The sequence below is a fragment of the Canis lupus genome, chromosome 26 (assembly GCF_003254725.2).
Source record: "Canis lupus dingo isolate Sandy chromosome 26, ASM325472v2, whole genome shotgun sequence".
Lineage (NCBI taxonomy): Eukaryota > Metazoa > Chordata > Mammalia > Carnivora > Canidae > Canis > Canis lupus.
The window spans coordinates 552,957-580,418 of record NC_064268.1 but is presented as its reverse complement, the minus strand read 5'-3'; the positions used below and the strand labels follow the sequence as shown (position 1 = coordinate 580,418).

Here is a 27,462-nt window from a genome sequence, read left to right as displayed (position 1 = left end):
ACCCCAAATAAAGGCCAGATCCTCAAAGGCCACCTCTGTGAAAGGATAAACTAGAGAAGTCTGCTCAGTAGAATCACATCTCTTCTGGGTTCCTGGAGAAAGTCTTCCTGAGCACCTGGCAACCACAGACTGGTCCCTCCAACAAGTGTGTGGTTGACATTATACTCTCCACTTAGTCTAGGAACCCTCCAGCCATGGATCCACATAAGAAGGGACTCCAGCCCAGAAACAACATCAAAGAACCTGACAGCTCCTTATAGTCTCAGCCTGAGACTCTCTGCTGAATATAAATTCACATTCCAGGGATCCCTGGGTGGCTCAGCGGTTTAGTGCTGCCTTTGACCCAGGCGTGATCCTGGAGTCCCGGGATCGAGTCCCACATCGGGCTCCCTACATGGAGCCTGCTTCTCCCTCTGCCTATGTCTCTGCCTCTCTCTGTGTGTCTCTCATGAATAAATAAATAAAATCTTAAAAAAAAAAAATTCACATTCCAAATCTCAGAGAGAAGAATACCCCATGACCAAGAGCATACCCAGTGGGAGGAAGCCCTGAGAATCTGAGAATAAATCTCCTAAATGTGGGAAAATGAGCACAATTAAAAATACTGAAGACTGGGATCCCTGGGTGGCGCGGCGGTTTGGCGCCTGCCTTTGGCCCAGGGCGCGATCCTGGAGACCCGGGATCGAATCCCACATCGGGCTCCCGGTGCATGGAGCCTGCTTCTCCCTCTGCCTGTGTCTCTGCCTCTCTCTCTCTCTCTCTCTGTGTGACTATCATAAATAAAAATTAAAAAAAAAAAATCTTTAAAAAAAAAAAAAAAAAAAAAAAAAAAATACTGAAGACTAAAACTCTAAAAGGAAGAGAAAGAGTCCATTAAAAAAAAAAAAAAAAAAGATGAAGCACATCAGAAAAGAACGGAGCCTCCAGAAACAAAAATACTGTCCTAAAAAATAAAGTATGGCTTCTGATGAACAGATATTTTTATCCACTCCCCAAAACACAACATCTACTTAAATCAAAGCATTAACATGCACTTATCTGGTAAATTCATTCTGCACCAAATGTACACAACACCAAGGAATGCAATCCCCACGTTTGAGAACTAGTATATTCACAGGTTAATCTAATAATGCGGCAAACTTCTGTAAAGGACCAGATAATAAATACTTTAGGTTTTGTGGCCACACATTCTGTCACATACTCTTTTTTTCATAACATTTTAAAAACGTGAAAACCATTCTTAGCTTGGTGGCTACATGGGTCTCACAGGCTATCATCTGCCCACTTCTGTTTTAGACCATTTTGAGTAAACTGGAAAACATCTAAATAGACACAAGATTAACCAGGAAAGTGGCCATATGTTAAAGTTGGCAGTCATGTGAGAAATATCACTTGAACACAAAAATGCCCTTAGAATTAAAAGACTCCTTAAAACCCTTCCTCCAAAGCAGTCAAGATAAAAAACACACCAAAAATCATAAAAAAACATAACTAAAAAAAGTAAAATCTATCCTATAGATTGGGAAATCCCAGAAGCATCAATACCTTCTGTTTGTTACTAAATTCTCAGCTAATGAATCTTTAGGAGAACAGACACTCCATCCTTCTTTATCCTGAGTCATGTTCTGAAATGCTACCCGGGAGGCAAAGTTCCCAGAGGATGAGCCCTACGCTGCTGAGACCCCTAGCTGGCACCTCCTGTCAGCATCCTGGAGCTGGGATGGTCCCTCAGAAACGTGATGAGCCTGTTTTCCTTTCCCTAAAAACCCTGGGCTGCCCTTTAGACCACTATGGAGACAGCCCGCAGACCACTCCCTGTCGTCTGGGAGCCCCCTGCTGGGCTTCCCCGGGCGTCGGGAGGCCTCTGCCCAGCACACCATACTCATACTGCCACTTCTTCAACTTGAAAGTAGTATCTGTTCCTTCTGAGGTGCTAACTCATGTTTGGTTTTCAGCCTAGACGCTCTTCACATATTGTCCCTTAAGAGTTCCTGAAGCAGGGATCCCTGGGTGGCGCAGCAGTTTGGCACCTGCCTTTGGCCCAGGGCGCGACCCTGGAGACCCAGGATCGAATCCCACATCGGGCTCCAGGTGCATGGAGCCTGCTTCTCTCTCTGCCTCTCTCTCTCTTTCTCTCTCTCTGTGACTATCATAAATAAATTAAAAAAAAAAAAAAAAAAAAAAAGAGTTCCTGAAGCAAATGGCAACTGGAGCTGACAACCGCTGCATAGCACTTCAGTTTCCAGAGTACGCAAATTGACTTGAGTTCTGCCAATTAGAATGTTTCCTGAAATCAATCCTAAAACTGGTAAAAATTCCAAACCACTAGTCTCTCAGTACCCCCCAGTGCTGAGCAGTGCTCAGCAGAGGCACCTGAGAACTGCCGTGTCTGAAGACCAGGACTGGTAAGCTGGGAGGTACCTGGGGTCTCCAGGCTTGGGGCACGTTGTAAATGGTGCTGTTATTTGATAGGTGTTAAGGTCACTATATTATACTCCATCACTCGTAGGAACTGACTCTCAGCACTTTTAAAGTCTCTTTAACGAAAAATAAAAACCAATGGCTCCTCATTGCCTATAGAATAGTCCAAATGAACTGAGCAGGAGAGCCAGCACTCACCTCTGCCCTACATCCACCCACCATGATGTTCCAAGAGCCAGCCCAAGAACCCCGTCTCCCTGTAAAACTCTCCTACGTCTCCAAGTTGGGTCATTCACTGTGACCACAACACTGTCCTGCCCCCCACAGCCAGACCAGAAGAGACCCTGTGTCATCTGTGTCAGGGCCCAGGAGGTATGTGACAAACATGCTACTGAAAGAAGCCGGTCTACAGGCAGGGCAGGCAAAGACCATTTCCCCTGGCCAGTGGAACATCACCTCTTGGAAGTTGGTGACATGCTCCATGGGCACCTTCTCCTCTTCCTCGATGGCATGGCGCATGGTCTTCTCCACCCTCTGCAGCAGGAAGTCAAAGGCAGCAGGATTCTAGCACAAATGACCAAGAGAGGACAGGAATGAGATGGGAAGTGCCCTTGCCCCAGCCAATCTGCCTCAGGTGGGACACTGCAGAGACTGCTTCAGAGGAGCCAAGTCCAGGGCAGCCCAGACAAAGGAGGCCTAGGGAGGAATCCACAGGGCAAAAAAGGGGTGAGGCCAGGAAGACCAGAGAGGCTCACCATCCTGAACCGGCAGGGGATGTCACTGCGAAAGACGCCTGACTCAAGGGCCTCCACGTGGCCACCCACATAGGTCTCGGCATCCAGCACGTGGCCATCACCTGTCAGCTTGTTGAACTCCTGCTCCTGCTTATTGGGGAAGATGATGTTGGCGTGGAAGGCCTGCACCATCAGCAAGGCCTCACAGAGAGTCCCAGAGCCCTTCCGCAGCACCTGTGGGGGAGACACCAGGCCTCAATCACATGTCAAAATCCCACAGCCACATCCACATCAGCTGCTGGGCCCGGCTCCACTGCGCACATGGGGCCAGGAGAGGCACTGACCTCATCAGGCTCCATGGGGATAATGGTGCAAAGGGCGAATATAAAGGGGTGGACGTATTTCATGTACAGGTAGTACGTGGCCACTGCATCTGACACGGAGTACGTGGCCAGAGTCTGAGGAGAAAACATTAGAGAGTAAGAGCAATGAGGAGCCAAGCAGGCACAACATCAAAGCTAAAAGTGACATAGTGAGGAAATGCACGTGCCTGGGGCTGCTCGGTGGCCATTCGGCACATGTCCTCAGGGTCCAGCTCCACTGGGTCATAGCCTAGCTTGGCTTTGGCAGCTGCCTTGAGGTTGTGGCTGCCCACAGGAAGGTAACTGTCCCTCTTCACCCACCTGGGAACGAGACCAAAGGTCAAAGATGAGTCTGAGATAAAGACAGAGAACCATGAGAGATGGCAAAGCTGCATACACCCCAGAAAGATGCAGTTCTAACAGGCACCCCAAAGATCTCCACTAAGACCCCACACAGTGCAGGCCCTGGCCTCCCGTGAAGCCTTTCCCCCAGATCCAGCTGGCTTCATCCATGTGCCCACAAACACGAGGACATGCCAGGGCCAGTCCTCTGAGCCCCATGGCTTCCCTTTCTCCCTCATGGAGAAATATAAAGATGAACAAGTGGGAACCCATAACCTCCGGCCTCCCTCAACCTCTCCGGGTTCTCCTGTGGGTGCTGCTAGTCTGCTGTGCTCTTCCCCGCCCCCAGGCCCTAGTTTTAAACTCCTGTTCTCTCCTCACACAACCCCTTCAGCATGGAAACAGGAAGCCACCCTACACCCCTCACCCTGTGCCCATTTCCACATCCTCCCCATGGCTCAGCCCATGACTGACACAGCTAGGTCTCTAGCACTCACAGCTGTCTCTTGACTGCATCGAGTCTCACCTCCCTCGGCCTCCACACTCTTGCCATCCTTGTCTTCAGAAATGCCCCCTGGGGCCTCCCAGTATTGCCACCTCCTCTGAGAGCCCCCAACCATCCTTTTACGTCCTTTCCTCAGAGACCGCTGATCACCATGCCCCATGGGAATGGGGTTCCCAGGCCTGCTTACACCTAGAACCTATGTGCTCCTTGCCCAGAAGCCCACCGCAAACCACAGGACCACAGGCCCCCGGCCCCAAGTCCATCCCTCTTCACTCCCATCCTAATTATGATTTGGCCTGCCCCTTCCAACCCATGCACGGTAATGCCAAGGCTACAGAGGAAAGAGATAAAACTTTAAGTGTGTCAATGGCTCCCCAAAATTCACCTCCCCACAGGGGACAGGGGCCCACAAAACCTCCTTTCCCTTCAGCCTTCCTCTCAACACCCTGAGCCCCGTCAAATGCCTATCTCCAGTGTGGACATCCTTGGCTGCTGCACCCCCACCTTTGTGGGGGGCTTTCACAGCATCAAGACCTTACTCTACTTGGCCATCTTTCTGTTCTGGCTTCCCTAGCAGGTCCAATGCTAACATGTTTACTGGCAGAAGGAATAAGAGCACATGATGAAGACAGCACATTCCTGGACCTAGCCAGAGCCCCAGCCACTGTCCTCAAAGGTGATGGCTGCTGCTTCTCAGAAGGCCCCTTCCTCAAAGGGAGGTGAACAGGACCAGTAGTGCAAGAAAGGAGCTTTGGATTCCAGTCACAGAAGGCCCTCCTAAGATAGTGCGATGAGCTGCCGGGCCTACCTGAGACAGTCCATGTGGATGCACTGGGATGCCTTGTACTCTCCCTGACTGTCCTTCTGGAACCCGATCTCCTGGTACATGCTTAGTCCGTGGACTGCTGCTCTGGCCTCCACAAACGGCCTAAGGATAAGGGAAGACCGACAAGCACATGGGCAGTTATCCTTCAGTCCCTCAGAGACAAGAAGATTGCGCCTAGCACACCCCTAAGCAAAGCCAGGAAGCCCCACACTTCTCCTCAAAATACAAGGAGCCTCTTCGGCCACCAAGTGGCATTCCTCCTATCCCTCCCTTCTCTCCCAAACACTTTCCTTCCATCTCAACCACTTGTAAGTAAGTGTACAGTTCGGCAGCAGTAAGCGGTATATTCACACCACTGTGCAACATCCCCTCCCAAACGCATTTTAGTTACTCACAAAGAAGACATCAGACTTACCAGTCAAAAAAGTCCCCATTGTAGGTGACCATGATGGTGGGTTTCATCTCCTGGACATGTTCAAACCATCTCTGGATTAGATGAACCTGAATTCAATGATTCTTAGCTGTCAGAGAATTTCTGTTTCTCTTTGAGCTATTTCCAAGCACCCCTCCCCAAGTTTAGGAAAAGCAGGGACCTCGTGTCACTATTTTCACACTCACCCTGTGCCACCAATGTGAATGAGGACCACACCACTCAATATCCAGTCCAGCACACTGCTGGGTTGTGCCTCTTCCTCCCATTTCACCCCAAATACTAGGCAGTCTCCCAAGGAATACCTCTTTACCTCGTCAGGTTCATTAAAGACACAAAAAGGTCCTTCATACTCTGGCTTGGGGGTGAACTCGAAATCTTCGACATCTTCTGAAACGATCTCCCTGTTGGTGATGAGGTAGCCCTAGAAAGTGCGTGCGCCAGTCAGCGCGAGTTAGGACACACAAAGCCAAAACACTATACTTTTGGTGCAGAAGACCCTACCATAGGAATCTGCAGCAATGGGAAGGCCCCCAGTTCTCCCAAGAAGAGCACCAAGTGTCTCAAATTTGTATTGGAAGGAAGGAGTATGGCTTGTTTGTTCACTTTCTTGAACTCAACTCACTAATTTTTCACCATACACACACACACGTATTTTTTTATTTTATTTATTTATTTATAAGAGAGAGAGAGAAAGAGAGAGAGAACACACGAGAGAGAGGCAGGCAGAGGGAGAAGCCGGCTCCATGCAGGGAGCCAGACGTGAGACTCCATCCCAGGTCTCCAGGATCACAACCTGGGCTGAAGGTGGCACTAAACCGCTAAGCCACCCAGGCTGCCTTCACCCAAAATATATTAACCACAGTGTGGATACTGCTCTGGTTTAGGGACCAGACAAGGTTCCTGCTCCTAGGAAGCTTAAATCCCAAAAGATACCACTTACCTGACCATCAATCATGTAGGAAATCATCATAATCTGGTCAGTCTCAGCATCAGGAAACTTGAGAGGCAGTTTGGTTGTCTCAATGTCAAATGCCAAAACCACAGGGTCCTGCAGGGATGAGATGTCTTGTTAAGCTGGACATAAACCAATTCGAGCTCCAGAGACCCCAATGGTCATCTCAACACCCACCCCTCCACCTCCAGCTGCTAAAAGCAAGAGTTGAGCTGCCACAGGGAGAGGTTCCAAAAGAAGTGAGACAGGCATTTGGGGGTTGACTGACCTATATCAAGAATTCTATGATTCACTGATGGTTATGAAGACTTAAACATATATGAGAGGTTGGAGCATGATAGGAAAATCCTAGAATTACAGAACACTTGAGTCTCGATGTGCATGCAAATGCATGACCCCTTTATGATAATCCAGATAGGAGATGGTGGTAGAAATGCTTTCTCATTCTGGAAATGAGAAAACAGAGTACAGACTTGCCCAAGAACATAAAGCCATCCTGAATCAAGGTCTGCCAATTATAAATTCACTTTTCACCACAACACTTCACCATCAACCACTCAAAATGGAAGTCAGAGCTTTCCCTCAAATGTTCAGATCCAGCCCAGTTCAAACACAGACATCATATGGTGATACGTAAGCACAGAATGAAATTATACTCGGTCAGAAACTGACCACCCCCCAAAAAAAATATTTTTCTGCAACTTTTTAAAGTATTTGAGGAAAAAGAAAAACAAGTCTGAATCAAATTCATCCTTCAGCACCAAATGAGATCTCTCCAGAAATAAGTGGAAAAGTCAGGATGGAGGAAATGCAAGCAGTGCTCACAGGTCGTTCAACAAGGTCATCTCGGCGGGTGATTTCCACAGGAAAGGCACTTCCTCGGTATCTGATGTTGTACCAATGAGCCTGCAGGACATGCAGCACGTTAATAAAGAGCTCTGCATCTGTCCTGGGAGGTGTGTATCTCTACAGATTTATCCTTTCAGGGTCACCTCCTGACTGTCCATCCGGCTGCCCAAAGTAATGGCCCACTCACCACATGGATCTTCAGGTCAATGGAGAGGCGGATGTGGTAGGGCACATCATACTCTCGCATGTCCACAATATTGTCCAACTGGTCAGTGACCTTCTTAGAGGCTTCCTCTTCATCAATAACCACACTGCCCCCTTGCAGAACGCTGCAAAACAAAGAGAGGCCAGCTTATTCAACTATACCCTACTAGGGGTCAAAAAAGAGGGAAGACCAGAATCTATGTGGAATAAACACAGAAGGTAAATCAAGGTGGCAGAGATGACCAAAGAGGCTCTTCTTAGAGAATGGCCTTGGATGACATCCTCCCACAAGCAGCAGGCCATACAGAGGAAATTCTATGCACACTTAGGACATGTGTCTTATAAAATGTAAGTCAAAATTTTTAAAAATTGGGGTGCCTAGGTGGCTCAGTGGATTAAGTGTCTGCCTTCAGCTCAGGTCATAATTCCAGAGTCCTGGGATCAGGCCTCACATCAGGCTCTCTACTCAGCGGTGAGTCAGCTTGGGATTCTCTCTCTCCCTCTGCCTCTCCCCAGGCTCACACTAGCTCTTGCTCGCTCTCTCAAATAAATAAATCTTAAAAAGGAAAAAAAAAAAAAGTAGTGTCACTGGGAATCCAAAATGTCCTTACTATCACAGCCAGAAATCCACCCCTATGTAAGGAAAGAGGCACAGTTAAAACTACAACCCAGGAAATCATTTAACACAAATGCAACACATAAACTCTACCTAGGCTGGAGCACCTAGGTGGCTAGGTTAAGCGTCTGACTCTTGATTTTGGCTCAGGTCATGACCTCAAGATGCAGAAATTAAGTCCCCTACCTGGCTCTGTGCTAGATGTGGAACCTCCTTATTATTCTCTCTCTTCCTCTCCCTCTTTCTCTCCCATTGCTCCCTTGCTCTCATAAATAATTTTAATTTATTTTAAGAAAAGAAATTCCACCTAATTGCTTGCAAGTGTATCCACACTGAACAGAGCCTTAAGGCTAACTTCATTGCTGAGCATTCCTGCTTCCTATTCATCTTGTCAACCTATGAAAAATGGGAAAACAGTCCTGTGGACTGCCTAGCTGCTCTGCTTACAAGGCTTACCTGGACAGCATAGCTGTGTAGGCATCACCAGCATGACCCTGCTCCCGGTTCTTCTTCACAGCAGGGGAGACATCCTTCCTCACTCTAACAAGATCCTCCACAGTGTGGAAGGACAGCTTAATGTAATTTCGCTTCAAACCCACCAAGTGATTTGGCTAGAAAGTGATGAGATTGTGTTCATGAGTTCAAGAGAAAAAGGACTTTATTTGGGGTAAAAAAATAAAGGGAGAACAACTCAAAAGTAAATACACAAGTAGAAGAGTTGGCAAGTCCAAAGCATCTTGTCCAACTCTATACCACTAGAATTCTCTAAGAAGACATATAGACAGTCACATCGCATAGGTGCTCAACTTGGCTTCTTCCCATCTCACCCCAGGAGCAGGGTAGACTCAGCCTCATTTACCCTGGAAGGTCCAGGTGATACTCACCAAGTCTAGATCCTCTTTGGGGACAGTCTCTATTTTAGCAATTCTACCCTGAAACTTCTTGGAGAGAAAAGATGAAACTTCTCGTTCACAACCCTAAATCAAGATCAGAATGAAAAGACTTCCTATTAGTAAAAACTATTGTTTTCCTTGTATGTTCCTCTAGAGGCCTCTTTCAGTTCTGAAGCCCCCCCTATAAAATGAGGCACAGGTCATGTGACTTAATTCTATGGACGACAGACTTACCTTTCTGGCTGCAATGTAGAAATACGGCTCGTAGGGCAAGGCCACCTGCAAGAGCCACCAACCCATTCAGGGGCAATAAGAAAGAAAAAAAGGGAGAAAAGTGAAGACAGGCTATTTGCAGTTATACCCACAAGCAGCCAAGATCCGACGTGTCCTTGACTTTGACATCTTTTACCAGATGACACAGTCAGGAATTAGGACCTGCACATATGGCAGGAGCGAAAGTCTGAGACAAACAAAATCTCGGTCTTTCCAAGCTGGTTATGATATCTTAAATAGTGACCCATGTAGCTTCAAGGGGTCCATGTCCCTGACATGCTTCAAGCAGCTGAACACTAGAAGCCTCCCAACCCCTCTCCTCCCAGATAAATGAACACCTGGCATATTGGACCCCACCTATACCTCATCACTGAGTGGGTCTTAGCTGCCTGGGGTTCAGGAGCTTACCTTAAATCTGCTCCCATCATCTTGAATAAAGTAGTAATCTACTGCGCTGACTAAGCGTTTGTCTTCATCTAAAATCTCAGTCTGTGAGAGAATGAGTCAACACGGGCACAAGGTTATCCTCTATGCAGTACAAGAACCCTCTTGCTCCTACTCTGGGAAACTGAGCACAAAAACAAAACCCTTCTCCACCCCCACATAAACACTACCAACCCTACTCACAAAGAACCATACCACATCTTCCAAATGAGGATTTCTCTCAATCTCTCCCTCATCTTTGAAAACTTTTTATAGGTTAACAGGGACACCCCTCAGTTTTATATTCCCAGTAACCTCTATACAGCCCAGTGACATTAAATAAGGAGGAGAGCTACAAACAATCCCATCTCCAGCTGCACTACCCACTCTTCAAAGGCCTAAGCCACAAGGAGAGTGCAACTGCCCAGGTGCTTACAGGGTGCATGTTGATAAGCCAGCCCGTCTTCTCCCCAGACTCCTTGAGTCTCTCAAAACCAAACCGCAAATCCATCTTATCTGTCCACTGACTGCGCTCCAGGCGCTTAAGTGCTGAGACAGAAGAGGAGAGGCCATCATCCCTGAATGAAAGGAGAAAGGAAATTCTGTCTTCACCAATCATGACACTATCTATTCCCGCAACCCTCAGTTCACCCAGTGTAAGCATTTTGGATGCCACATAGTAGATGCCTCCCTGAAAAGCCTTGGCCAAACAGTTCATTAAAATAATAGAAGTTGCAGGAACCATGACTGGGGAAGGAGCCTCAAAACCTATGCAACTCTGTAACCAGAACACTAATAAAAATAACCATCATGGCAAGACACTGCTGCCTTATAAGATATTAAAATGCACAGGAGCACCCCACGGGCTTAGTCGGCTAAGTGCCTGACTCTTGTGCCTGACTCAGCTCAGGTCACGATCTCAGGGTCATGAGACTGAGCCCCACACTGGGCTCCACACTGGGCATGGAGCCTGCTTAAGATTCTCTCTCTGGTGGAAAAATATTCCATGCTCATGGATTGGCAGAATTAATATTGTGAAAATGTCAATGTTACCCAGGGCAATTTACATGTTTAATGCAATCCCTATCAAAATACCATGGACTTTCTTCAGAGAGTTAGAACAAATTATTTTAAGATTTGTGTGTAATCAGAAAAGACCCCGAATAGCCAGGGGAATTTTAAAAAAGAAAACCATATCTGGGGGCATCCCAATGCCAGATTTCAGGTTGTACTACAAAGCTGTGGTCATCAAGACAGTGTGGCACAAAAACAGACACATAGATCAATGGAACAGAATACAGAACCCAGAAGTGGACCCTCAACTTTATGGCCAACTAATATTCGATAAAGGAGGAAAGAGTATCCATTGGAAGAAAGACAGTCTCTTCAATAAATGGTGCTGGGAAAATTGGACATCCACATGCAGAAGAATGAAACTAGACCACTCTCTTTCACCATACACAAAGATAAACTCAAAATGGATGAAAGATCTAAATGTGAGACAAGAGTCCATCAAAATCCTAGAGGAGAACACAGGCAACACCCTTTTTGAACTCGGCCACAGTAACTTCTTGCAAGATACATCCACGAAGGCAAAAGAAACAAAAGCAAAAATGAACTATTGGGACTTCATCAAGATAAGAAGCTTTTGCACAGCAAAGGATACAGTCAACAAAACTAAAAAACCTACAGAATGGGAGAAGATATTTGCAAATGACATATCAAATAAAGGGCTAGTTTCCAAGATCTAAAAGAACTTCTTAAACTCAACACCAAAGAAACAAACAATCCAATCATGAAATGGGCAAAAGACATGAAGAGAAATCTCACAGAGGAAGACATAGACATGGCCAACATGCACATGAGAAAATGCTCTGCATCACTTGCCATCAGGGAAATACAAATCAAAACCACAATGAGATCCCACCTCACACCAGTGAGAATGGGGAAAATTAACAAGGCAGGAAACCACAAATGCTGGAGAGGATGCAGAGGAACGGGAACCCTCTTACACTGTTGGTGGGAATGTGAACTGGTGCAGCCACTCTGGAAAACTGTGTGGAGGTTCCTCAAAGAGTTAAAAATAGACCTGCCCTACGACCCAGCAATTGCACTGTTGGGGATTTACCCCAAAGATTCAGATGCGATGAAACGCCGGGACACCTGCACCCCGATGTTTCTAGCAGCAATGTCCACAATAGCCAAACTGTGGAAGGAGCCTCGGTGTCCATTGAAAGATGAATGGATAAAGAAGATGTGGTCTGTGTATACAATGGAATATTACTCAGCCATTAGAAACGACAAATACCCACCATTTGCTTCAACGTGGATGGAACTGGAGGGTATTATGCTGAATGAAGTAAGTCAGTCGGAGAAGGACAAACAGTGTATGTTCTCATTCATTTGGGGAATATAAATAATAGTGAAAGGGAATATAAGGGAAGGGAGAAGAAATGTGTGGGAAATATCAGAAAGGGAGACAGAACATAAAGACTCCTAACTCTGGGAAACGAACTAGGGGTGGTGGAAGGGGAGGAGGGCGGGGGGTGGGGGTGAGTGGGTGACGGGCACTGAGGGGGACACTTGACGGGATGAGCACTGGGTGTTATTCTGTATGTTGGTAAATTGAACACCAATAAAAATTATTTTATTAAAAAGAAAAAAAAAAGATTCTCTCTCTGGGGTTCCCTGGGTGGCTCAGTCATTTAACTGTCTGCCTTCAGCTCAGGTCGTGATCCCAGGGTCCTGGGATCAAGTCCCACATCCGTTCCCTGCTCAGCAGGGAGTCTGCTTCTTCCTCTGCCTAGCACTCTGCCTCCTTAACCTTTCTCTTTGTCAAATAAATAAATAAAATCTGGGGCAGCCCTGGTGGCTCAGTGCTTTAGCGCTGCCTTCAGTCCAGGGATGTGATCCTGGAGACCCAGGATTGAGTCCCACAGCGGGCTCCCTGCATGGAGCCTGCTTCTCCCTCTGCCTGTGTCTCTGCCTCTCTCTCTCTCTGTCTCTCATGAATAAATAAAATCTAAATAAATAAATAAATAAATAAATAAATAAAATCTTAAAACAACAACAACAAGAAAACTCTTTCTCTGCCCCCCCGCCCCGGGCATTTGCCCCAGAGGAATGAAAACTCATTGATACAAATACTGATGTGTGAACATTCATTCCACTTCATTATAGCCAAAGTGTGAAAACAACCCAGATAGCCCTTAACAGGTGAATACTTAACCTATGTTATATCCATCCCATGGAATACTATCCATCAATAAAACAGAAGAAACTGAACTGATTCATGCAATGACTTGGATGGATCTCAAGGGAATTATGCTGAGTGAAAAAAGCCAACCTCCCCAAATTAAACACTTTTAATCCAACTTAAGTAGAATTCTTGAAAGAAAATTAGAGGTGGAGAAGATTAGTGGCTGCCGTGGATGAAGAAGAGGGAGGAATGAAGGTGGACATGGCTACAAAAGGGTTATTCTGTGTCTTGATTATGGCCAGGGTCAGAAACACACAATGTGTACAGAACTAAATACACACATAATACATAACGAGTGTCCATTCAGTGTATGAGCATCAATTTCCTGGTTGTGACCTTGTGCTCTAGTAAACTACATTACCACTTGGAGAAACTGGCTTATGAGTGCATGGGATCTGTGTAATTTCTTACAACTGCCTAAGAATCTACAACTAACTCAAAGAAATTGTTTCTTTGTATTTTTATTTATTTCTAAAGTGACAGCGTTCAAACTTATTATTAGTTTGTTTCTTGGTAAAATAAAAGTAACATATCTACCATAGGAGGTTTTGATGCATATTGTAAGAAACAATGAAAACTGCAAAGTTGGCAGCAGGGTACTAAAAAAAGCAAGAATCTTGATGACCAATTTGGACTGGATTCTAGTTTTGCCAAAAAAAAAAACGAGCAGTGACAAGTCATATGCATACGATAGACAGGATTCTTTGTTCACATTGGACACTCAACAAACAGCATTTGTGATATTTATTAAAGATCAACACGATGTAAGAATATATGTACTTTTTGTTGTCTACAGGTGAACTTCTGCAACGAATACATTATCTGAAAGACATTACTCGACCGACCTGATCGATCAATCGGTTCACTTGTTTCTATTCACAAAGCTTGCATGGCGGGCGGTGGGGCTGGGTAGCGCTCACTGACCCTAGTCCAGGCCCCTGTGGGGCACAAAACACTCGGTCCCCTCACAGCCCCCCCCCACACCCCTCCTGGTCCCCTCACAGCTCCCCCGCCCACACACCCCTCCTGGTCCCCTCCCAGCCGCCCCCCTCACACCCCTCCCAGCCCCCCACACACCCCTCCCGGTCCCCTCACACTCCCCCCCACACCCCCCCCCGTCCCCTCACAGCTCCCCCGCCCGCACACCCCTCCTGGTCCCCTCACAGCCCCCTCCCACACCCCTCCTGGTCCCCTCACAGCTGCCCCCCCTCACACCCCTCCCGGTCCCCTCACAGCCCCCCCCACACCCCTCCCGGTCCCCTCACACTCCCCCCCACACCCCCCCTCCGGTCCCCTCACAGCTCCCCCCCACACCCCTCCCGGTCCCCTCACAGCCCCCCACCTCACACCCCTCCTGGTCCCCTCACAGCCCCCCCCCTCCTCACACCCCTCCTGGTCCCCTCACAACCCCCCCCACACCCCTCCTGGTCCCCTCACAGCTCCCCCCCACACCCCTCCTGGTCCCCTCACAGCCCCCCCCCCACACCCCTCCTGGTCCCCTCACAGCCCCCCTCACACCCCTCCTGGTCCCCTCACAGCCCCCCTCACACCCCTCCTGGTCCCCTCACAGCCGCCCCCCCCACACCCCTCCTGGTCCCCTCACAGCCCCCCCCCACACCCCTCCTGGTCCCCTCACAACCCCCCCCCTCCTCACACCCCTCCTGGTCCCCTCACAACCCCCCCCACACCCCTCCCGGTCCCCTCACAGCCCCCCACCTCACACCCCTCCTGGTCCCCTCACAGCCCCCCCCCTCCTCACACCCCTCCTGGTCCCCTCACAACCCCCCCCACACCCCTCCTGGTCCCCTCACAGCTCCCCCCCACACCCCTCCTGGTCCCCTCACAGCCCCCCCCCCACACCCCTCCTGGTCCCCTCACAGCCCCCCTCACACCCCTCCTGGTCCCCTCACAGCCCCCCTCACACCCCTCCTGGTCCCCTCACAGCCGCCCCCCCCACACCCCTCCTGGTCCCCTCACAGCCCCCCCCCACACCCCTCCTGGTCCCCTCACAACCCCCCCCACACCCCTCCTGGTCCCCTCACAGCCCCCCCCTCACACCCCTCCTGGTCCCCTCACAGCCTCCCTCACACCCCTCCTGGTCCCCTCACAGCCGCCCCCACACCCCTCCTGGTCCCCTCACAGCCCCCCCCCACACCCCTCCTGGTCCCCTCACAGCCGCCCCCCCCACACCCCTCCTGGTCCCCTCACAGCCCCCCCCCCACACCCCTCCTGGTCCCCTCACAGCCCCCCCCTCCTCACACCCCTCCTGGTCCCCTCACAGCCCCCCCCCTCACACCCCTCCTGGTCCCCTCACAGCCTCCCTCACACCCCTCCTGGTCCCCTCACAGCCGCCCCCACACCCCTCCTGGTCCCCTCACAGCTCCCCCCCACACCCCTCCTGGTCCCCTCACAGCCCCCCCCCACACCCCTCCTGGTCCCCTCACAGCCGCCCCCCCCACACCCCTCCTGGTCCCCTCACAGCCCCCCCCCACACCCCTCCTGGTCCCCTCACAGCCCCCCCCTCCTCACACCCCTCCCGGTCCCCTCACAGCGCCCCCCCCTCCTCACACCCCTCCCGGTCCCCTCACAGCCGCCCCCCACACACACACCCCCGGTCCCCTCACAGCTCCCCCCCACACCCCTCCCGGTCCCCTCACAGCCCCCCACCTCACACCCCTCCTGGTCCCCTCACAGCCCCCCCCTCCTCACACCCCTCCTGGTCCCCTCACAGCCCCCCCCACACCCCTCCTGGTCCCCTCACAGCCCCCCTCACACCCCTCCTGGTCCCCTCACAGCCGCCCCCCCCACACCCCTCCTGGTCCCCTCACAGCCCCCCCCTCCTCACACCCCTCCCGGTCCCCTCACAGCCCCCCCCTCCTCACACCCCTCCTGGTCCCCTCACAGCCCCCCCCACACCCCTCCTGGTCCCCTCACAGCCCCCCCCACACCCCTCCTGGTCCCCTCACAGCCGCCCCCCCCACACCCCTCCTGGTCCCCTCACAGCCCCCCCCTCCTCACACCCCTCCCGGTCCCCTCACAGCCCCCCCCTCCTCACACCCCTCCTGGTCCCCTCACAGCCCCCCCCTCCTCACACCCCTCCCGGTCCCCTCACAGCCCCCCCCTCCTCACACCCCTCCCGGTCCCCTCACAGCTCCCCCGCCCGCACACACACTCCAGGTCCCCTCACAGCTCCACGGCGCCCCGCAGCCAGCCGGGAGAGAGGTGAGGGAGAAGCGTTCGCACGCGCCGTGACCCAGCGGGGTCGCTCTCCCCGGCCCGGCTCTGCAAACCACGGGAGGCTGCTGTACCTGCTCCGCCCGGAGTCGCCATCAGCACTCCGTCCGCGGCAACCAGCGCTAGCCCAGGAGGAACGCGCCGCTGGGAGCCGCCTGCGGAAAACCGCCGCGGCTACGCGCTCCGCAGAACGCAGGCCCGCCCGCCCGCCAGCCACTCTCCCGTCGCCCTCCCCGCGCCCCTCACCGGCTGGCCTCGCCGTCCGGGCCCGGCTCCGCGCGACGCCGGCCGCTGTTCCTCCAAACCATCGCGCCGCGCCGAGGCCGCCGCAGCTCTCCCGGAGAAATTTGGCGCGCTCCCACCAGGCCTCGCGAGAGAGCGGAAGCGCCTGCCGCCCAATCGGCAGGCTCGCCGCTCCCCGCCCCCCGCGAACTCCCGTGGCCGCGGGCGCGGGGGCCGGATGGGGGGCGGGGGGCGGGGACACGTGGCCGGATAGGGACTCCGGGAAAAGTGTGAGGACGCGCCCGGCGCGTACGGCGGGGGCGGCCCGGGGGCGGAACTGCGGGACGCAGCGGGGCGGGAAATGTGAGGCAGTCCCCGCGGCCCGGCGGGCGTGAGGCGGGGTCGGGGTCCGCAGCGGTGGGGAGCGGGAGGCGATGGCGCCGGCGGCGTCCAGGCTGCGGGCGGGTGCCGGGCTTCGGGCGCTGCTGCGGCGGGCGCTCGTCCAGTACTTGCGCCTCCTGCGGCTCTACCCAGTGCTCACCAAGGCGACCACCAGGTCGGCAGGAGCGGCCGCGGAGGTGGGCGGGCGGGGGGGATGCCCGGAGCTCGGCCGGCCGCGGGAATGGGGGTGCAGAAGGCGAGCTGCCCCGACCGGCCGGAGAGCTCCTCGTGGGCGGGTTCTGAACGGTGGTTCCCGGATAGCCAGGTGCCCCGCCTGCAGCTCTCCCCCGACCGGCGGCCGCAGCCCGATGGCCTGTGCGGGTCCAGGCCTCCAGCGCCGCAGCCCGCGGGGCGGCCTGTGTGCACTTTCGTGGTCTTAGCGGCTTTGAATTTGGGAGGAAGGTGCCCGAAGGCCCCCGGGTCGACTGCTCCGTTGCACCTTTAAATCCGGGTTCTAACGTTTTTATGAGACGTCGCTCTCCCTCGTTAGCTTAATTAGTTAGTTTTATAAGTTCGTCCCTTTTTATTAAATGCAGCCTTTTATAAATACGTACAGCGTGTCCCCGGTGTGCCAGCATCAGCAGCAAATAAGTGAAGTAAGGTCCCTGCCCTCAGCGGACCTTCTATTCTATTGAAAAAGTAGAGAAAAGCCAGATAAATAGATCACACAGATAAGTGGTCGGTAGGTTTTATCTGAGGAGGCAGCATTTGAACAAAGACCTGAAGGAAGGGAACAGGCTCCCTGGACAGAGGGTGCCAAGTGCAAAGGCCCTCCGGGAGGAGCAAGCCAATAATGGAGCAGTGGAGAGGAGGTCTGCCTTGCTGCAGAAAATTAACAGTGAGGCAGGAAGCAGATCAAAAAGGTCTTTATCCGCCATACAAAGAATTTTGGAGTTTTTAAGTGCCCAGAGCTTATCAGAAGGTAGCTACAGACCAAACCCTGGAGTACCTGGGCCCGTCTCCACCTTTCTACTGAAACTCTTACTGTGGTAATTGTAGGTTTACATTCAGTTGTAGGAAATAATACAGGGAGGTTTCTTGTACACTTTGCCCACTTTCCCCCATTGGTAACACTTTGTAACACTGTGGTACAATATCACATGCAGGTCACTGGCATGGGTACAGTCCACAGGTTAAGGGTGCGTGTGTGTAAAGTTCTACTGTCTCCACCTTTCGATGTAGGGACCTTACACTGGGGCTGTTTTAAAAAAGACTCATCTGGGGGGGGCGGGGAATCCCTGGGTGGCTCAGCAGTTTAGCATCTGCCTTTAAAAAAAAAAAGGACCTATCTCCACCCATGCCACCATGATCTCAGAACAGCTATGCTGATTACATGCAGGAATGACACACTTCTGCTGCTTGCTCCTGTTTTCTTTTTTTCTTTTTTTTAAGATTTTATTTATTGATTCATGAGAGACACACAGAGAGACACAGGCAGAGGGAGAAGCAGGCTCCTTGCAGGGAGCCAGACGTGGGACTGGATTCCGGAACTCCAGGATCATGCACTGAACTGAAGGCAGGTGCTAAACCACTGAGCCACCCAGGCGTCCCTTGCTCCTGTTTTCTGATTATATCTCTGTCCACAGTGGCATTTTGTCAGCACTTGGGAATTTCCTGGCTCAGATGATTGAGAAGAAGCGGGAAAAAGAAAACTGCTCTCAAAAGCTAGATGTCAGTGGGCCTCTCAGATACGCCATTTATGGGTGAGTTCCATAAAGGACCCAGTAGAAAACTAATTGTAACAAAGCTAGGGTATCAAGACCAACTTTCTGAAATAATCTAACTTGGAAAAATAATTTTTAAAAAGCACTGAAGTAACATGGGGAAAAAACCAGAATGGTGGATAATGTGAACTGGTTTTATGGTTTTCATTTGAATTGCATGGGTGGGAGCGGCTATCTTCATTGGGCTGAGAGATTTGAGAGCAGATAACTCACTTGAACCTAAATGAGATTTCAAGACACAAAGACCATGAAAAAGGAAAATGGACTCAAATATGGCCAGTTGTTTCTGTTATTTTCATAGTGTAAACATCCAGAAAATAAATACTTAGGTATCCTGAAAAATGTCCAGTTCTGAACCACTTTTGGAATTGCAGAGACCACAGAGATTCAGGAGTTTTACCAATTAAATCCACACTGAGTTCTCTGGCCAACAATAGTTTTTGTATAGATGGATTATTTTGAAGTCTTTTGCAACATGAGTCATTTTTTCAATTTAAAGTTCACAAATATCACTTTGTATTTGTAAGCATGTTGGTTGCAGTCATCACAAGTTTCTATACTATAGTTAAAGCCATAATCACCCGGGAAGGAGGGAGCATGTCAGAATCCCTGGGAGGCTTTATCCACTCAGTTTCCATCTTCAAGACTTCTGTTCCTTCTCAGGGCACCTGGCTGGCTCAGTCAGTAGAACATGCAACTTTTGATCTCGAGGTCATGAGGTCAAGCTTCACAGTTTAGAGATCACTAAAAAAAGAATAAGTACAGTTAAAATTCTGTTTTCTCCCACTAAGGACCCCTGCTCTAGGCTACTTAATGTGTGGCAGGATAGGAAATAACAGCTGGGAACCACTGGTGTAAGGACTTCCAGTGTCAAAAATTGGAAGACCCCTGGGTCCCTGCCCATCTTTTTATTGCTGAATTTTACAGAGTTACAGTTTTGTTGCACCAGGAGATGGAGTGGCTGGGTTCAGTTCTGTCCCAGGTACTCTACACTTTGAAATACATAGTAGCAGTACAGACAAGTCAATGCACAGCACCAGGTTTTATTCTTGAGCACCTACTCTGAGCCAGGCCATGTTCTAGGCACTGCAGGCACAGCAGTGAATAGACAGACACAATTGTGTCTTGTGACATTTACCTCAAAAGTGACAAAGAGGGCACCATATGACTAAACAAATGAGATCATGACATAGTGATACATGCTATCAAGACAATGAAACAGGACCTGGAATAGAGAATGGCTGGGAGAGCGGTGGGTTCATTGTCCAGAAAAATCATGAACAAAGTCTCCAAGCTGACAATGTTGAGTAGGAGCTGGCTAGGTAGAGACTGATTAGAGATCCAAGGCAGGAACAAGTCTGGAGACAAAAAAAAAAAAAAAAAAATTCTTGAAGCTCTCAAAGAGAGCTTGTTTTCTAGAAGGACCACACAGGCCTGTGTGGTTAGTGATGGGGAACTCCAGGAAGGCAGGTTTTAGGACTCCAGGGTATGGAGGTGAAGCTGGACCAAGAAGGGTACATCCAGAGAATGGCAGTCCTGCTCACCATCACCGGGGGGCCCTCAGGTTCTTCTTCACAGGGCCACTGAATCACTTCTTCTACCTCTTCATGGAACACTGGATTCCTCCTGAGGTCCCTTTGGCTGGGGTCAAGAGGCTTCTCCTGGACCGCCTCCTCTTTGCACCAGCTTTCCTGCTATTGTTCTTCCTCATCATGAACTTCCTGGAGGTTGGTCTCTGCCATAGCTCCTTGTCTGGCACAGCAGCTCTTAACTTGGCATCTGTGGGTGGAATTGAGAGGGTCTGTGAACTTTTCAGTACACTCAAACTGAAATTTTTCACTTCTCTGTGTATAAACATCAACGTAAACCACAGTTGTACTGGCAGTAAGTGTTGGTCCACAGTAAGAAGTCACAAATATCTTGATATCACACATCATTTATCCTCGACAGGATATCTTTTGTTCTGTGACTCCTCGTACTTGCCTTCAAGGCTCATTACTGAATAGGTTAATATGGAAGCACATCTACTGGTCTAGGATTCTTTTCCTGAATATTTTGAAAAGTATATTTCAGTACAGTAGTGTAGTTGATATATTTTATTTTATAAACAGGATTCTCAGAAGGGGGTCCGTGAGATTCATGAAACAGAAATTTTAGGCCCCTGATGGTATTGCAGAAGCCTATGCTAACTCAATGCCTGAACATCACAAGTGCTCTGAAGAGGTTAACGTATCAGCGTAGACTTAAAACATTAAAACCCACCACATGAGAGGTGTGTTCACCTCTAATCACCAGGCATGTCTGTTCACTGTGCTTAGCCAAAGTCCCTTCCCAGTTCACTAGCACCTCCACCCATCTCTCCATTCACTGTGCATACCCTGGATGTGTTACCCTGGATGTGTCATGTTCTGCTCTGAAAGTAATTGTTCCAACCAATCACAGCAGGTAAATCCTTCTTCAGGTTTTATTTTGAAACAGCATCTTGAGTTTTTGTTCCTGAGAACACCTCTTGTGGTCTAAAGCATTCCTGGGGGGAAGCAGGAAAGATGCTTCAACTTAACTGGTTAGTAATGAATCCCTGATAGTAAAAAGAAGTGTCAGAGAAGCTCTTAGGAAATCTGAGGTAGCAAAGTGTGTAAAGTACCCAACAAATAAATGATATATGTGGGACATTATACCACACACACTACAGATACCTCTGCATCTGCATTAAAAAAATTGGGGGGGTGGGGCAGCCTGGGTGGCTCAGCGGTTTAGCGCCACCTTCAGCCCAGGGCATGATCCTGGAGACCCCGGATTGAGTCCCATGTCGGGCTCCCTGCATGGAGCCTGTTTCTCTCTCTACCTGTATCTCTGCCTCTCTCTCTCTCTCTGTCTCTCATAAATAAAAAAATAAAATAAAATAAAATAAAATAAAATAAAATAAAATAAATAAAATAAATAAATAAAATAAATAAAATAAAATAAATAAAATAAATAAAATAAAATAAATAAAATAAAATAAAATAAATAAAATAAAATAAATAAAATAAATAAAATAAAAAATAAAATAAATAAAATAAAATAAATAAATAAAATAAAATAAAATAAATAAAATAAAATAAATAAATAAAATAAAATAAAATATAAAATAAAATAAATAAATAAAATAAATAAAATAAAATAATAAAATAAAATATAAAATAAGATAAAATAAAATAAATAAAATAAAATAAAATAAAATAAAATAAAAACATTAAGGGGCAGCCCGGGTGGCTCAGAGGTTTAGCGCCACCTTCAGCCCAGGATGTGATCCTGGGGACCCTGGATCGAGTCCCATGTCCGGCCCCCTGCATGGAGCCTGCTTCTCTCCTCTGCCTGTGTCTCTGCCTCTCTCTCTTTCTGTATCTCTCATGAATAAATAAATAAAATCTTTTAAAAAAAATTAACAAAAAAATTTTTTAATTTGAATATAGTTGACAATGTTATGTTAGTTTCAGTTATACAGCACAGTGATTCAGTTTCTCTATACATTACACTATGTGTACCACAACTCTTATTATAATATCATTGACCCTATTCCCTGTGTTGTGTCAACGTCCAGCATTTTTTGATCACAGATACCATATCTGGACTGCACAGTATTCCACCATTTGCCTGTCTCTTTTGTGTAAGGATTCCTGTTTGGTTAATTCCTAGAATTGTCCAAAAAGGCTGTCCTTGCTTGTCCTTCCTGCAGTGGTACAGAACAGTATAGACAACTGACATTTATTGAGCACTTGTTCCAAGCTCTGCATTGAGTGCTTTGTGTCATCTGAGCCGCAAGTCAACCCCATATTTGAGGAAGCTAAGGCCCACAGCATAAGTTGCCATAACTTGCAAGCCTGTGAGTCCAGTCAAACCCAGGCTTTATGATCCCAGAGCACTTAACCCTCGCAGCTTTGTCCAGTGTGGTTGGCTTCCACACACTCTTGATAACCATGATTGTATTTTTCTTTTAAATAGTTTGCAATTTGACACATAAAAAATAACGTATACATCTTTACTTATGAGATTGAACTTTTTATATGCTTGCTGTATTTCTTCTATGAACTGTTTATTTTTTATCAGTGTTTGCTTTTTTCTCACTGATTTGTATATTTGTGTATATTAAGGATCTCAATCCTTTGCCAAATACAGACTGCAGATACTTTTCCCATTTTTCAAGTTTTTGTCTTTTAGCTACAGATAAAGTTAAACATTTGAAGTTACATAAATAAAGCTTATTTATAGTGTGTTACTCCATACAGGAGTTTAAAAAATATATGTACTCAAATCTGTCATTCTTTTCCTTTGTGGGCTTCCTTCAAGGAAAATACTGGGAATATTCTCCTATAGTTTGTTTTATGATTTTATTGTGTACATTTTGATAAACAGATAAATAGAAATAGTCTAGTATCCTTTTTTATTTATATGTGGGAGATATACTTGTCTTGTTTCTTTCCATTTAATAGCAGATTGTCTTGTTACCATTTATTGAACAATCTCCTGTACTTTGAAACATCCACTTTATCACTCTCTCATTCCATACATGCTGGCCTTTATTTGGACCTCTGATCTTTTGCTGAATTCTATTGATTTCCATGGTATGGTGGGTTTTTTTTTTTTTTTAGCTTTTACCATCATTTCAAAGTATTTTTTAAATTTTTAGTGATTTAGGCCTCCCCTTGCTATTCTTTTTCAAGATGGCTATTCTTATGCTCTTATCTTTTAAAAGGCAAAAGATTATACAATCTGAAAAGAAACCAGAGTATTGCACTTACTTTTAGAATCAATTTATTGGGGTTCAATTTTTAAACACTTCAAGTTTTGCCTGAAAAATCCATCAGTTTTTTAGATTATTTTGAGAACTGACAGCTGAGCCATAAATAGCTGCCCCTGGCCAGCAGCACAAATCCCACCATTCAGTCAGCTCTGTAAAGAGTGATGAAAGTCCATGAGGGCCATCAGTACAGTGTCAGCAAGTGGGCTATCTCACTCTTGATTTCTCAACCATGCGGTTGGCTCCTGATAGCTGCAACACTAATTAGGCACACAGGTGTGCTGTCTACGTACAAATTGAATAAAATCCAGTTTTAAAAATCATCATGTTAGGGTTTGGGGCCCTCCAGACCTTGCAACCCCAGCTTGTTTTGATGGCAGTAGCAACTGCTCACCATCCATACTCCTCTCCTTTCCAGGGGAGAGAGACAGCTGCTTTCGCTGTCCAGATAAGGAGAAGCTTCTGGCCAGCACTGTGCATGAACTGGCGAGTCTGGACCCCAGTGCAGTTCATCAACATCAACTACGTCCCTTTGCAGGTGAGGGCCAGCTGGCACCATGCAGAACCAGAGGGGGCCTTATCTTCTACTACCAGCCTTATTTTTGCTTAGAATGATTGGTGATTTTCTCTCTGCCCAGAATCAGCAATTCTGGATTTGGAGAGATGAAGCAGGTGTCCACACCTCATCTGTTAGTCCCAGAGATGTTTTTGAAAAGCCCCCAGTCCAGGAACAGCTTGGATATCCTAAGGATGTGGTACTGCCAGTGCCTGGCCCTGTGGGTCAGTCGAAAGTTCACACAGTTTCCAGGCAGTGTCAGTGCTCAAGCAGGATGTGCAGGAGAGGCAAGGGCAGCCTCACCTGCAGTGACATCGAGCGCACCCTGGCAGAGAGTGGGACATGGGGGTGGAGCAGCCCTTGGGGTGCCATGCACATGGGGTTCAGCATGTCTGGGCACCAGGTAGGTCATGATCTGAGGCAAGCTGCTGAAACTGCCCTGTATGCCACACCTCGAACCCCTGATCTGAGCAAGGTGGGAGCCTGGAGGGACTCTAAGCTTCAGGAACAGCTTACCAGGGTAAGGCTGAGCACTGCGTTTATACACCAAGTACAGCTCATCTATGTCCGGCCCTAAGACCATACCCAAAGTTGGAGATCTGGTAGAGGGGTTTGGCATATCTGCATGCGCACGGCCTGGGTATATTACAGCCTCAAAGCAAGGTTATACAACTAGATCCTAGGAATCCACTCTAGGCTTCCTGTGCTCCCTCCCTCTCATGAGGGTCACACAGCAAGCTCTCATACACCACCAAAATGCAGCAACACGTAGGCCATGTTTCTGCCCAGGGAAGCCCTGTAGAGACACAGCACCTAGGGTTTTTTGGGAAGGCTGGTCATGTAGGCACCATTTGCCTGGCATGTATCAGAACTCTAAACTCCCAGAAAGAGAGCAAGTGCTCAGCATGACCCATGTTTTAGCAAGCAGTCTAGGCATAGGGAGCCATTCTTATCAGTTGGAAAAAGGTGAGAACCCTTAGGAACTCTTAAGTTCCCAAGCTCCAAGAAAAAGGTGAGAACCCTTAGGAACTCTTAAGTTCCCAAGCTCCAAGTAAGGGCTAGCCTCTCAAACAGACCTTTCCAAGGACAGCAGCCTCAAGCTTTTTTTTTCCCCACACTATTTAGGTAACCTGCTTGTTTTCACCCCTGTTCTAGAGAGGAGAGAGACCTGGGCGGAACTCCCTTGAACAACAGCTCCACTGGAAGGATGGGAAGAGGAAGGGAGGGGCAGGGTCTCTCTTTCCCTCTCTCTCACACACACCATACGCATCAAGGAGTAGCAGAAAACCAGAAGGCAGTGACACACAACCACAGATATTGCAGGATTAAAGCAAAATGAAAATCAGTTTCATTGGCTTTAACAATGATCTTATCAGTGACCTTCCCAAAAGCAATTTCAGTGGCTCCATGAGGGCTAAAGCCAGACTGCTATGAATTGAGTAGTGAATGAAGAAAAGAAATCAGAAGTCTGCAAAATTCTATCAGAAAATTTGTGAAGAGGGATCCCTGGGTGGCGCAGCGGTTTGGCGCCTGCCTTTGGCCCAGGGCGCGATCCTGGAGACCCGGGATCGAATCCCACGTCGGGCTCCCGGTGCATGGAGCCTGCTTCTCCCTCTGCCTGTGTCTCTGCCTCATTCTCTCTCTCTCTCTCTCTCTCTCTCTCTCTCTCTCTCTCTGTGACTATCACAAATAAATAAAAATTAAAAAAATATATTTAAAAAAATTTGTGAAGATATGGGGAGAAATTATGGGAGAGGGCTTTGAAGCTAGGAGAGGCCATATGTACCCTAAAAAGGGAGGCATGGGATTTGGGCATAAGCAGAGAGGTGCTTTAGGCAGAGGCCTTTCTTTCCTAAGACAGGAGAGAGATGCCTGTACACTGGGGACTGCCTTCTATACCTCTTTACTCTGGAGGGCAGAGGGCAGGTCAGGGCCAAACTGAGTAGAGAGGAGATAGGATGGGTGTCTTGAGAGGAGAAAAGATAGGGTAAACTTGTAGAGAATAGTGGAGGGAGCTAACTGAAGACCCTCTTGGGCATAGGGCTCCAGGGAATCAGGGAGGATGGAAGTTTCTCCAGGGAGGACAACTAAGGAACAGAAAGGAAAGGCAACAAAGGCTTTGGGCCATGGATTCTAATGCATATAGAAAAGGAAAAGGTGGTTGCAGGTGAGCGTCAAGAGGCAGTGGAATTTATTAAATATTTACTGAGCACCTACTATATGCGCCACTGCTCTAGACTCTAGGGATACAGTGATTAATAAGATAGAACAGACTCCTACTTTCATGGAGCTTATATGCCAGGGAGGTAGCATCAGGTGGAAGTACATCCATCAGATCATCGAATCAGGGTAATGGTCTGGGCTGGGGGGAGGGGTATCACCAATGGGCTGGGTGAAACCGCTGCATGATGGCCAGTCTTGGGGTCAGAAGTTGAGCCTGGAGCTGGTGCTCAGTGAAGAAGGATATGGGACAGTTATTGTCTGTTTTCCCTACTGGCCTGTAGCATTGCTAGGCATAGTGTCCTGGTCACCCCTCTAGCACAGTGCTTTGTATGAAATAAAGGCTCCGTGAATACAATAGGGGGCAGATGGACTGACCAGTGAATGAGCTGTCCTGGGAGATCAGTGAGTAGTAAATATGGTCAGGGCTTCACTTTACTGTGGTCTGTGTTCTCTTTGGCAGTTCCGAGTGCTTTTTGCGAACCTGGTGTCTCTGTTCTGGTACATCTACCTGGCCTCTCTGGGGAAGTGAAGATGACCTGGAGTGAATGCAGATGCACTGCCCATGTGGGTCTAGGGACCCACCTGCTTAGGGTGAGGGAACAGAAATAAATAACTTTATCTGATTCCGGATCATGTGAATGAAGATGGAGAAACAGAAATCTTTTAATGTAAGAATCTTGTGTTTTAAAAAGTCAGGAACTGTCTTCAGGCAATGCTGCCTTAGAATCATAAAATACAGCAGTGTTGACCTCTCTCTTATCACCTTGAATTGAATTAGGATGGCAATAAATTATAATGTAGCTTTCTCTGTAGTGATTTTTTTAAAACACTTTTGTCACTTTGGTAGAAATGGGTGGCCAGAGGGCTGCCCGCAGACTTTTTTACTTTAAAAAAAGTTGTAAAATCTATAATGCTATTGCTTATCTACGTGGAGCCACTGGGAAAGGGCCCTTCCAGAACAAGACTTTACCTTGACATTTGGAGGCCTTAGGAGAAGTGTATGCCACCCTTTCAGCTGACTTTTTTCTGCTCTTACTGCTCTTTTGTTGTTAACCCTACTCACCTTTTTTCATTTTCAGTATCCCATTCTTGTTTTATGGATACAATACCCTTGGATCTTAATTTTATATTTAATTTAAAAAAATTTGTCTCATATGCCATTTTCTCAGGGTTCACGGGTGTTTTTTCCT

The 27,462-nt window shown here is 48.3% G+C and overlaps 2 protein-coding genes across 9 annotated transcripts in view; one reads left to right on the top strand and one right to left on the bottom strand.

Moving 5' to 3' along the window:
• The window catches only part of POLE (DNA polymerase epsilon, catalytic subunit), a 53,530-nt gene extending 36,809 nt beyond the window's left edge, over positions 1-16,721 (bottom strand). For 3 of the 6 annotated variants that reach the window (XM_025473465.3, XM_035706513.2, XM_025473470.3), the window contains exons 1-16: positions 16,573-16,721; positions 10,270-10,411; positions 9,819-9,899; positions 9,372-9,416; positions 9,129-9,221; positions 8,701-8,855; positions 7,612-7,753; positions 7,401-7,481; positions 6,564-6,671; positions 5,934-6,044; positions 5,606-5,691; positions 5,173-5,292; positions 3,706-3,838; positions 3,500-3,613; positions 3,177-3,389; positions 2,878-2,985 (exon numbers count right to left, since the gene is read on the bottom strand). In XM_025473465.3, the coding sequence (XP_025329250.3) occupies positions 2,878-2,985; positions 3,177-3,389; positions 3,500-3,613; positions 3,706-3,838; positions 5,173-5,292; positions 5,606-5,691; positions 5,934-6,044; positions 6,564-6,671; positions 7,401-7,481; positions 7,612-7,753; positions 8,701-8,855; positions 9,129-9,221; positions 9,372-9,416; positions 9,819-9,899; positions 10,270-10,411; positions 16,573-16,634 (1,794 nt within the window). In that variant the 5' untranslated portion in view covers positions 16,635-16,721. The remainder of the gene's footprint in view (positions 1-2,877; positions 2,986-3,176; positions 3,390-3,499; positions 3,614-3,705; positions 3,839-5,172; positions 5,293-5,605; positions 5,692-5,933; positions 6,045-6,563; positions 6,672-7,400; positions 7,482-7,611; positions 7,754-8,700; positions 8,856-9,128; positions 9,222-9,371; positions 9,417-9,818; positions 9,900-10,269; positions 10,412-16,572) is intronic. The other 3 variants (XM_025473467.3, XM_025473466.3, XM_025473469.3) reach the window with 1 other exon arrangement.
• A 212-nt stretch (positions 16,722-16,933) lies between these two features.
• PXMP2 (peroxisomal membrane protein 2) lies at positions 16,934-27,078 on the top strand. Of its 3 annotated transcripts, none has more exons than XM_025473486.3 (5): positions 16,935-17,104; positions 18,576-18,692; positions 20,278-20,440; positions 23,912-24,031; positions 25,205-25,721. In XM_025473486.3, the coding sequence occupies exons 1-5, from the start codon at positions 16,983-16,985 to the stop codon at positions 25,376-25,378; spliced, it is 696 nt and encodes a 231-aa protein (XP_025329271.1). In that variant the 5' UTR covers positions 16,935-16,982; the 3' UTR covers positions 25,379-25,721. The 3 variants fall into 3 exon arrangements, with proteins under 3 accessions (XP_035562412.1, XP_025329271.1, XP_025329272.1); XM_025473487.3 differs by lacking the exon at positions 25,205-25,721 and adding an exon at positions 26,733-27,078 and having other exon boundaries at positions 16,937-17,104; XM_035706519.2 differs by lacking the exons at positions 23,912-24,031; positions 25,205-25,721 and having other exon boundaries at positions 16,934-17,104; positions 20,278-21,600.
• The last annotated feature ends 384 nt before the right edge of the window (positions 27,079-27,462 follow it).